Source organism: Parasteatoda tepidariorum, chromosome 2, assembly GCF_043381705.1.
Source record: "Parasteatoda tepidariorum isolate YZ-2023 chromosome 2, CAS_Ptep_4.0, whole genome shotgun sequence".
Taxonomy (NCBI): Eukaryota; Metazoa; Arthropoda; class Arachnida; order Araneae; family Theridiidae; genus Parasteatoda; species Parasteatoda tepidariorum.
In genome coordinates, this window is record NC_092205.1 from 70058490 (window position 1) to 70071202 (window position 12713).

General features: G+C 26.3%; 1 protein-coding gene across 6 annotated transcripts in view; it reads right to left on the minus strand.

Annotated features, from left to right (window-relative positions):
- Positions 1–12713, minus strand: part of LOC107442807 (dystrophin) — a 176261-nt gene that overhangs the window by 128158 nt on the left and 35390 nt on the right. For 5 of the 6 annotated variants that reach the window (XR_011636174.1, XR_011636173.1, XM_071177699.1 and 2 more), the window contains exons 26-34: positions 12219–12432; positions 10723–10826; positions 10486–10638; positions 10242–10403; positions 8718–8846; positions 7664–7837; positions 3341–3508; positions 2213–2371; positions 425–568 (exon numbers count right to left, since the gene is read on the minus strand). Coding sequence is in view for 4 of the 6 variants with exons in the window: in XM_071177699.1 (XP_071033800.1) it covers positions 425–568; positions 2213–2371; positions 3341–3508; positions 7664–7837; positions 8718–8846; positions 10242–10403; positions 10486–10638; positions 10723–10826; positions 12219–12432 (1407 nt within the window). In the remaining 2 variants the exon portion in view is untranslated. The remainder of the gene's footprint in view (positions 1–424; positions 569–2212; positions 2372–3340; positions 3509–7663; positions 7838–8717; positions 8847–10241; positions 10404–10485; positions 10639–10722; positions 10827–12218; positions 12433–12713) is intronic. The other variant, XM_071177700.1, reaches the window with a different exon arrangement.

A 12713-nucleotide genomic window follows, 5' to 3' on the forward strand; every position in this document is an offset into this window, starting at 1 on the left:
CATTAAAAATACTTTTGCAAAATATACACTTGTTTCAGATTTAAACGTTCATCTTAAAAATAAAAAACTTTCTAACCAAAATAAGAAGATATTATTTTAAACATAAAAAATTACCATCTAATGATTGAATTCAATTATTATAACAGAATAATGAATCCAACAAAAAACTAGGCCTCTTAATTATAACATTTATTTTAAATTTCTTCAATATACACGGCACATTTTCAAAAATCATAACTAAAAATCTATATTCATTACATATTTTAAATTCACATAAACATTAAAAACATGCTGTAAGAAAACACAGTTACATGAAAGAAAAAAGCCATTGTGCAAAGCCACAGACTGCAAAAAGCGAACACTGACTGACAAAACAGTACAATAAGCAGGGAAATGAAAATTGCATCATAAAAAAAACACAAACCTCAAGTCTGGGTAACTGAGAATGTTTTTGTGCAGTTGAGAGCTTCTCAAACTTGACAAGAAATTTTTCAGCTGTTTGCAACCAGTTCCTCACTTCAGTTAATGACTGAAAAAAGTCTTTGGAATGTTCTTTAGAAGCATCCAGCTTGATTTGAGAGATGGGGGAATAGAGCATATAGAATAAAAAGAGTGCAACACAAAGGAAGAACAGCACAAAGAAAAATGTATTTACAAGAAGAACAGAGATTATATAAATTGCAAAATTGTAAATATTTTACCAATTTATAAATTTATCTTAAGCATTTAAAAAACATCAACGCTAACAACGCCATCCATCGCTAACAACGCCATTTGTTTTCATTTTATTTATTATTGCTATTCTTTTCTTTCTTTCTTTCTCAAGAATAGGATAACATACTCAGCAATACTTCAGGATTTCAGAATTTTCATCTGTATTCTTGACAGGGTTGAAACATTCTTGAATATTTAGTTTTTTTTATCACTACTGATTTCAATGCTTTTAATAGGACAAATTTTAATAATAATCTGTAACAAACCAATTTGTTTTCATTACCAATTTTACTATTACCAATTTTTTCTTTCTTTCTTAAAAGTAATAAAACATACTCAGCAATACTTCTTGATTTTGGAATTTCCTTCTGTATTCTTGTCAAAAGTTGAATTCCGAGTAGGTTTTATAATCATTACTGATTTTAATGCTTTTAATAGTACAATCTTAAATTACTATCTCTAACAAAGAAATTCGGTTTAATTTAATTTATTATTACTATTATTTTCTTTATTTATTTCTTAAGAGCAGGATAGGATAACATACTCAGCCTTACTTCTAGATTTCAGAGTTTTTGTCTGTACTCTTGTCAGAATGTCTTGTCTTTAATATTTAGTCTTACTATCAATACTACTTTCAATAGGAACAAAAAGTAACAAGAGTTAGTAAAAATTGTAAATTATTAAAAATGATTTACAAGTTGTTTTAAACTAAAAGTAACTAGCAAAAGAAAATATGTATAATTAGTTTAAATATAAAGGTTCAACTACACTTTTAATACAGTTAAATCTCATAATAGTACTAATATGTTAATAAATAAAGTTAAATATTTAAAGTTTTATTTTAATATACATAAGTAGAGAATGTTTCATACTTCCTAAAGATAGAATTTGAGGGAATATACTCTCATTGACTAGTATCTGCACTTTTAATAATTTAGTAAAAATAAGCAGGTCAACAGAAAGAAAATTAACATAATAATAATTTCTCGATTCTCATGTCGTTAAATATACTAGAATTGAATAAGGAATTTTCATATTAGATTAGAATAATGACACAAAAAAAATAAAAAAAATAACAGATAACTAACCATTTTTGAAATGATGCAAGAATAAGTGGCAATATTTTGATAAATTAAATATTATAGTAATAGGAATGTTAATTATATCATAAAACAATGTTTAAAAAAAATAATTTCTGATCTTACATAAATCTTCCTGATTTCCAACTCTTTTCCTTAATTAAAAATTGGGTAGTTATGGGGAAAATAGGGTTTACTGATGTTTAAAAACAAGAGCCAATAAATGTGCTATTTAGATGCAAAACTTTTAACTAAAAAATAATAAAGAAAAAAAGGCATTTTAACAGTAAACAACTGCAACAAATAAACTCTATTTTTTCAACTTATATTAATAATAAAAAATTTTATGAAATTGTCTTTTGCTAATATTTATTAAAGATATTTTTATACAATGACAATGATAAATAAAAAAAATATACCTTTAGATTTTCTATTCGTTTCATCAATTTTTGCTCAAATGAAGTAAACTGATTTTGAAGTTCGACAATGCTTTCCACAGAACTTTCGTCAGAAGTTTTGGCAGTTTCAAGCAGACTGTCTAATAAATTCTTTTTATTCCGAACCTCAGACAAAATATCCTAAAACAAAGCATGACTCATAAATTTGCATAAAAGTAGTTATCAGAAGGAAGGAGCATAAATGCAGATCTAATTTAAAAGCTCCAGCAACAAAGTTAAAATTAATTCACACTTAAAATGCTAGAGTATATTTATATTTTTGTCTAGCAACCAAAAGGGTCAAATCTGAGCAATCATGATGTTAACTAAGCTAATATAACAACAACAACAAAATTTTTTAATAATGTCCACATATTTACAAATAAAAATAAGAGTTATAAAGTTTAAAAAGAATGGTTATTTTATATTACAAATAACAGCAAAAGAAAAGTTTTATTTTATTGCATAAAAGAATTCTAGAAGAACAATTTACAGGTCCAAAAAAGTAGTGAACAAAACTATGCCACTATTTTTAAAGAAAATAGATTGAAGAAAGTAATTACTGAAATCTTATAAAACTTATTTATCTATCCTTGAAATATTTTTTCAAACCTTAAAGTAAGTATTTTAAACTTATTTATCCAGCCATTAAATAATTTTTCAAGCATTCAAGAACTTTAAATTTATTTATACATCCTTAACATAATTTTTTAATCATTTAAGTACTATCTTACACTGATACAAAATATTTCTGTAACAAAATGCCATTTTCTTACACATGAAACAAAGAATTGTCCAAAACATGCAATGTTTGTTAACTTGTGTAGCTTGTAACTTGTAAGCTAGAAACTTGTTAACTTGCACTGCGTAGCTTTTCCCATAAATTTATTGTTTAAGAAAATATGTACGAAAATTTTAAGGAAAAAGTTATTATAGCGATAATTTTACTTAAGCAAGAAATTATATTGGAAATGTAGCGAATATTTAATGCATATAACATAAATATCAGTAGATTTCAGAATTAGCTGCTGTCATTGTTCCCACCTTTTGTGAACTGCTAGTAACTTAATGTTAGTGATCACAAATATAGTAAGCAAAAAATAAACTTACAGTGCAAAGCTGAATTTGTAATTCACTGACGTTCTTTGCCTTTTCTGGGGCAGTTTTATCAGCATCCATACGAGCAGTATGAAGCCATTCTTGAAAATGAAATATTTGAGCTTCTAAGTTATTTTCTTTCTTAACTGAATCTTCCAGTGAGGATCTAATTTCAGTCACCTAAAGAAAATTACATATTAAAAACAGTTAAAATTATGAAATATATATTTTAAAAAATTCAAAGCGAAGATAATGATCGATTCTTTTACAGCTAAAAAATGTTGCAGCAAGAAATTATGACTATAGAAAGAGAGTATAATTATTTATTTAATTTACAGTTTATTCTACATTAGCCTATCTTTGGATTTTGTAAAATTATTATTGCTCATTTTATTAATTTAGCAGCATACCCAATTTAGAAACTAATAAGAAAAGTGAGGATCTAATTTCCATCCCATTAAGAGAAAAATCACATATTAAAAGAGTTGAAAATTTTAAGAAAATAAAAATCTTTCCAAGTGGATACAGATAATTACCAAACGTGTTTCAAAATTATTGTTATTTTAACATTTTATTGTATGCTAACAAATTATTGGAATCTCCTACAAAAATTCTGTTCACTTCACAAATTGAACCACATGCCTGATTATTGAGAAATTAATTAGTAAAAAATACAATTAAGAGAAAATTAAATATATTTAATGCTCAAGATTTTGAGCAATAAATTTTCAGCAATTAAATGATAACGTAATAATAAACACTATCTTTCATCCAAATTAGCCTTATTTAAGATATTTGTGATTAAACTATCTCTCTCGCATCATTTTTATTAATCAGTTAACACTAACTGAATTTTATAATACAACACTTTATAATACTGCAGGAATTAATCTAATTTTGGATTCTCAGTTAGTTGAAATATACTCAGATTACCCTAAAGAAAAATCCCTCAAATACACAGAATATTTAGTGTTATGCTTGGTTAAAAAACAGTTAACAATTGTGTAAAGGTTTAAAAAGATAGTTATCATTTAAAATAATTTTCTAATAAATAAAAGGTAATTTTTTAAAAAGAAAATAGCTTAAAAAAAAAAGACTCCAATATGAGGATTTTTGTGAAAAACAATTATCTAGAGCAAGAGCAACTTTGGTAAAATCGAACACCAATTATGAGAATTATATACAATACACACTTTAGATGAACTTCAAATTTAAGTTAAACTTGAGGAATACATACATAACTTTACAAATGTAGCAAATAACAGCTTTAAATTATGACAAAGCATAGACTTGATTTATACACATATAAAAAAATATAAAATAAATATTGATAAAAATATTAAAAAATATAAAACACAGAGAAATTTCATAAAAGAAACAGCAATTCAAAACTGCAAAAAAAACAATGTAAATAGTAGCTCAAAAATATTAAACAAATAAAACAGACAATCTCAGGCTATTTAACACAAGTAGATTAACGTAGCAATTACAATATTAATTGTAAAACCAACACCTATGATACATCACTTGCATTTTAACTATTAAAATATTATAAAAAGCAAAATTAGTCTTTAATGTTAGTTGAATTAAATTTGCGATATTTAGCAACACCCATGTAACACATGCAAAGTTTACCCTCTTTTTATGTACATCTTTTTTAAGAGCCAATCTTTTCCATGCAGTAACAACCAAATCAAATAATTAGGAAACAAAATAAAAATCATCAGAGGAGCAAATTAATGCTATAATAGCTCAGTGAAATTTTCTCGATTTGAAAAAATAGTAAACACTGCATATCAATGTTTAAAAATCTCAAATCAACAATAGTTTAAGTCTAATTATAAGTGTTAATAAACAAAATATGAACAATTTAATGAACCAAATTCTGATAAACAAAAAATTCAGATTAGATTTTAAGTCTGGAAAAACACTTCACTTAGAACAAAAATGAAATATCATAATTAATATCACAAACAAAATATTTTTTAAAAAAAACAAGTTATAATAAAAATATGAGCTATAATTTAAATAGATGCATCAATTACACGATATTAGGAAGAAAAAAATTTCATTTCAAAATTAAGCATTTTTTTATATGTTTAATTTAACCAAAAAAATATTAATTTTAACCAAAAAAACCAACCATTTAACGAAAGAAACTGTGAAATATAAATATTTCAATGGCTAAGAATTTAGCTTGGAAAATTGCCACAAATTCTTATCTGTTTTTAAGCTCCTGCTAACAAAACAGCAATGAGATATTGAAATTGATACAAATTACATTAATTATTTTAGTTAGTTTTTAAATTATTTGTTCTGATAGCTTTTTTAACGAAACGACATTATGTGAACGACATAATGTGTCTTCATAATGTAGAACATAAATTAAAATTTTTTAGACATAAAAACTACAGTGCTTACAAATGTTTGACATAAAAAATCGTGTTTAAATTTTAACAATCTTAACTTCGAATAATCTCAACTTGAAATAAAAAAACCCTAATTTTTATCAATGAATTTTAATTTTTGTGGCCTTTATTATTCTTTATATGCACTAAAATTTATGAATAGTTTTAAAATAAAAATAATACATGATTTTAAATTACATTATAAAATAAGTTTTATGAGAAAGAGCTTAGACCTAAAAAAATTATTGTGAAAGATGCACATTAAAAAAAAAAGGTTTTAATAGAATAGAGAAATATCATTTCAAAACATAAATTTGAAATATTCATTAAAAAAATAAAAACTATAAGTTATAATTGTCAAAACTAATTTGCCAACTATTGTCAATATAAAAGAATTTGTAGATCAATTTTTAAATAAAATATATTTATCTAATTTAAAAGAAAAATAAATTAATAGATAGCATAAATTTGCTCCTCTTTTTCACCCATCGCATTTCTTTCTGAAGGCAGCACTTTATTTTCGAATAAAACCACCACAAAAAGGCAGACTTCACCACTTAGATGCAAAAACATGAAATAAATTTTCATGCAAAATACGCTTTTTTCCAGTCTAACCTTAGAACCAAGAATGTTGTACTGATTCTTGTAGAAAGTTAAACGTTCTTTAAGATCAGATTGTTTTGTATCAGCTATCTGCCTTCCCTGTCGTATGCACAACTCCAATTCAGGCTTCAAATCGCTCAAAACTTTGTATAAATGCTACAATAAAAAGTCATTTTAAATTGCTCATAAATATTCAAACTAATCAGTGAATGGTAAACCATTTCAAGATCTGAAAATTCGAACATAAAAATTTGATATAACAGTAAAAAAATTTTACAATTTATGAAACATTATACTTTTCATTTAATTAAGCTATAAAGTTAGGCACTTAATACTAAAATTCTTAATTACTTACTAATTATTGAATGTAAATTACTTTTCATTCCTTAAACATTTAAACTAAAATTTAAAAATAATGCTGGATATCATGAAATAATTAAACTATTAAGGGAATTGTGAAAAAATTTATCTGTAAAAATTATTAGTAGTATTTATTTTTACTTTAGAAACCTCAAAGTAAAATAAAGAATAAATAAAAAATAAGTACCCAAGAGAAGATTTATACAACAAGCTCTTTTGGCACTTATTAAAAAAAAAATTTTATTAAAAATAAGTAGAAATTATTAAAAAATTTAAGCAATTTTTTTACCTGTGCAAGCTAACTAGTACATATTGAAATTATTAATAAAACAACTAAATGTTAACTATTATGATATTAGGCAGTTTAAGCATTAATTTTTTCCTTTTCCGTCTAGAAATAGAAATCGGGAGTTTTAATCTCCAATTGATAATCCTTATAAATCTAAAATTTCATTTAAAAAAAAATTAAAATGTCAGTAAAAATCAATAAAAAATTTATTAAAAAATATAAAGGTAAGAAAAAACTAAGTAAATTTAGAAATGATTCACTTTATAATTTTAAGTATGAATTTTTAGTTACAATTTCAAATCAGCTTAACACAATATACATTTGAATATTACAAAAGAAATTTCTAAAGCATACTGTAAATTTTTACTTATGCTAGATATAATGAAAGAACAAGGACTTACTTATATAGAGAGCTTATAGGTAAACAAAATGCATGATAAAAACCAGTTTAGAATTACGCAGAATTTAACAAATATTTTATTTTTTGTTAATTAGAGATTATTTAAGCCTACTGTACCTATTTATATTTCGTGCCTAAAGGAAATAGTATATTTTTCTTTATTCCAATATCAGTAAATAAACAAAGCAAAATTAAATAATAAACTATCATTTTCATTACTAAGATAAACAATTTAAGAAAAATGCTTGCTATGAATAAACATAATAAGTACATACCAAACATTTCTCCAGCTGACTTTCAGAAGAATCTGAATCATCACTGGACAGCTGAATTGATGTCAATCCACCTTCAACCTCATTCAGCATGCTTCCGATATTATTCAATTTAGATTCAAAATTACAAGGAGTTTGAAATTTGGTGAACTTTTCTTTCAACTCCGCAAATTTTTGCTACAATAAAAGGTTATCAAAGTTAATAATATATATATTTCCTTAATACAGTGCACCCCCGATTATCCGGGTTAATCACCGGTATAGGTGGTACGGACAATCGAAAAACACGGTTAATCCGAAAACTCCTCTTTATTAAAGAAAAAATCAATTCCAGTACAAAAAATATAAAAATTACTGATATTTGCATGTTGTAAACTAGGAATTTTCCCTTTAACATTTGCTGCTTAAAAAAATTTTAATGCGACTTTGCCATATATTGACACAGTAATGTCACCGCAATCAAATTCTCCCATATAATCTAATTAAGTTTCCACAGAGCAGCAGAATGAGAAATTGTATTTCACTCATTTACTACATTTCCTGCATCAGTTACTATCATCACTGTTTTATTTAATTAGCAATGATGTCATCTTCTGTCAAATACTGGAAGACAGGCACACACTTTGAAACCAATCTTCTAAATTTTCTTCGTCAAGAATTTCGAAACCTTAGATTTCTTTTGCTTGTTCAAAAATACTGTTATCATATTCTTCTTGAATATCTAAAGAAGATAGTTCATCAAGCTGTATGATTTTCTCCACGATCATAATAACGTCGATGATTTTACCTTTGGCCATGCAGCTGATATTCCATATACTGCAATCCAATAACGAATATTGCTTCTAAAAATTTGTTAGTGTTATAACTTCATGAATAAAATTTTTTTTTAAATGTTTCTCGTTAAATAAATATTTTTTATGTGACTCTGGAATGAGCACGGATAATCCGCAAACCGGATAATCCGCGCACGGATAATCGGGAGTGTACTGTATATTGAAAATAAGTATTATATATTGAAAATAAGCCTTTATAATTGAAAATAAGTATGCAGGATCACCTGTACTAGATGAAGCTGCTCTTCTAGACGATGAGCGGCTTCCATCCTGCCTTGAGATCGATAGTGTTGGACATCCTCCTCTAAAGCTGTTATGCTCTGTTCTTTTTCAGAAAACTCTGTTTCCAGTTGCTGCAAAATCAATTAATATAATGCAACAGTAAAAAGTAAATTGTTCAAATTATGCTATACAAAAAATATAAAAGAAACTATCATGTTTTAATAAATGACTTGTTATGAATGTGTCCAGAAATACCTACTCATATTTGACATTCTCAGACATATGGAAACAAGCTGATAAAAATATTTCAAAAGATTATTCAAAGAACACATAATAATGCACAAAACTTTTAAAAAAATCGTCCATGCTTAATGCTATTTGTTCTTTGTAATGCAAATGCAGGTTAGTAATATCAAAAAGTTCTCCATAAAAGCTAGCTTGTCCCAATGCTTGATCAAGAGTTTCATTATCTTCGGGGTTGAGTTCAAAATTATATGTTGAAAAAATTTAACATTGATAGTCCTAAACTCAGAATTGGGTCAGGTGTTGAACGCCGTTTACAAAAGAACTACTTGTACTTTAACCCACTGACGGTTCTGCACGTAAAAAGTCACATTTCAACCTGCAGTCTTCTCTGCATAGCAAAACCGGTTTTCCCATGTTAACTGATAGGGGAACTGTGTGTAGGGGAGAAACATTCTACCAATTTTGCCCATTTCCTTAACCGCCAGTGGGTTAAGTTCCTAAATTGATCAATTTGAAAATTATGAGTTAACTACTTAACAATAGTATTCATGTAAAAAGAAAACACTAAAATATAATGTAAATAGATACTAAACTCAATGTTAACTAATATATGACATCAACTAAACATTTAAAAATGCTAATTTGATTTTCTATGATTAAATATTTTCGAAAAAAGAACAAAATGTATAATCATCACTAAAAAAACATGGAATGAAAATTAAAAAGGCATGTAAAATATCATGAAGAGACAAAACAAAAATATAAGTAAATACTACCATATAAAATGTATCGAGAAATCTTTTGCTAATTTGGAAATTTTTTAAATCAATGCAAAAATTAAGGGAAAAGAAAAAATTGAAAAGTTACTTAGATTTTTCAAGTAAAAAAAGCTAATAAATTGCTTATGTGTATTTATGAATAATTAATGATGTGTACAATTACAGATTTCGAAGTGGGAGTAAACTACTGCCAATAAAAATGAAATACTAATTTCTTTGAATAAAATTGCTACAGCCCTCAAATTACTGCATATTTCCATTTGCATTCAAAAAGAAATGTCTACACTCAAATCACTATAACTGCATATTTTTAGTTATGTGGTCAGCATTGCACATCATCCCCATCCCCCTATTACTTCTCTGACAAGATGGAACCAATCTATTCGAAGCCAGGTGGCTCTAAACCATGACCATGACTCAGAATCAAACTCCAGTCCTTCACAATGACAGCTCATTGCCTTTAATCTTTGAGACATTAAAGCTTATTTAAAGTGTACTTACAGTCAATTCATCAGGAACATCTTGTGATGAAATATCATTATCCAATCTGTGTTGTAAGACTGTATCAATATGAGAAATCCAAGCTTGAACTGTCAGAATATGACGCTCACATCGGGTGGCTTCAGCAATGCTGTTCTCCAACAGCTGTTGTCTATCCCGTCCCTAAAATAAATTGAAAATTATATTTAGAATACTGACAAATTAATTTTACAAACAGAAGATATACGTATAAAAATATATAAACCTGTCCACTAAGATCTTCAAATCTTTTGGAAACAAAATTGACATCCTTTTCCACTTGAGCATTCATTGCATTATTGTCCATGAGAAATCGTCCAAGCTTCTGAATTTTCGGTACTCTTTCTGATGGATGATGTCTTAAATAATTTTCTAAGTCCTATTAAAAATATGAAATACAAATAAAAAGTGAGAAAACTTTTTTTTAAAGAATGACTTCTTTCTAATTTAGAAACCTACTAACATCTAAATTTTCAGATATTTCTTCTGCATCGGCTGCAGAATCTGGTGACCTCTTCAATTTCTTTTCCAGTCTATCAAGCCAATCATTCTCTCTCATTACCAAATCTGTAAGCAATTAAGAGATTATTTTCAAACATTACAGCAACATAATGAAACAATTAAAATGGAAAACATTAAAAGAAAATTTAATATCAAGATTTGCAAGTGATATGGTCATGTCAGTAAATATTATCAGATCACTTACAGATTTTGCATTTTTTTAATTCAATGCAAGAACAACTAAATAGGCACACAGTGTATTAATATCCAAATATCGTGACATTTCTTCATAACTTTAAATTAAATAAATACACAGTTGTATTAGTATCTAAAAGTCATGACATTTCTTCATAACTTTAAATTCAATAGATACATAGTGTATAACCATCCAAATGTCATGACTAAGGCCCAGATTTTGATGACATTTGCATTTTTCGACATTTTTTGTCCTTTAGAGCATTTTTTTAGATTTATAGAGCATTTTTCTCTAAATTTTGGGGCGTATTTTGCATTTTAAAGCATTTTTTAAGTTTCTTGTAAATTTTTTCCAATTTTTATAATTTTTTTATCACACTGGCTCCCAAACAATGAAGAAAATCTCTAGGATATTAACAGGGGAAGCAACATCTTTTCAAATTGAAGAAGAATTGTCAGTAAGTGAGACTGTCTTTTTCAAGTACGCACCAATAACATCAGTAGACGTTGAAAGAGCTCCTCCAGGTATGAAAATTTACTTTCAGACAAGAAACACTCATTTACATTTCAAATTATCAAAAAACATTTAATAATCCAATGTAATTCTGATATTTAGTAATATTAGGAGATGGAAGTTATTATATTCATTAAAGTTTCTATACAAAATGAAAATGCTTTGGTGTCAATATATTTTCCTTTTTTTGTTATTTTAGGATATAAGACATATTTTTCAAACTTTAATGAACGTAGAACAAGTATTGCATTGCTTTATATTTTTTAAATGACTCGTAATAATTTTAAAGAGTAAAACATTGTTTTAGTTCAATATTTTTACTTTATTTAAGGCATTTTTGGAGCATTTTTAAGGGCATTTTTTGCACTTTTTAAAGGCATTTTTTGCACTTTTTGAGACTTTTTGGTCATCAAAATCCGGGCTCTAGTCATGACATTCCTTCATAACATTAAATTGAATAGACACACAGTGCATTAATATCCAAATGTCATGATGTTTCTTCATAACTTTAAATTAAATAGATACACACTGTATTAATATCCAAATGTCATGACATTTAATCATATCATTACAATTAAAGAAATACACATTTATGATACTGATTTGAACAAAAAATAACTTAAATAATATCGATATTTCAGTGAATCATTATAGGTAATAAACATCAACTTAATAAAGCCTATACTATCAAACCACAAAACATACATACCATGAAAGAATAGAACTATGTGAAAATAAACTTAACTTACTGCAAAATTCATTGTATTTAGCAGACATGTCCTTGTACTTCTGTGATGAATTTTTTACCCTAGTTGAAACTTCTTCCCATTTAGACTGCAGCTCAGAAAATTGAGGCAGTAACTTTTCAAGAGAGCTCTTCTGAGACGAGTTGGAAATATTTTTGAAAGTTGAGGATAGATTGTCAATTTCATTTTGTTGTCTTTCAATTTTATTTTGAAGTATCTATAACAAAAATGAAAAAAAAAAAATATTAAAAAATAAATAAATAATGATCAGCAGAAATGAATGTCTAATAACAGTATGTGATTAATAATGTGAGATTCAATGTTCATATCTGCAAAGATATAACAATCATTTATACAGTTATATTTTTGCCGAAGATAACCAATTATCTTCTGCAAAAATAAAAAGAAACTCAGTTAAATAGATGAAGTCAATTCAATATTTATTGGAAAAATAAATTAGTTTTAAATTTAACTTGCAGTTTATATTGTAATAATTTT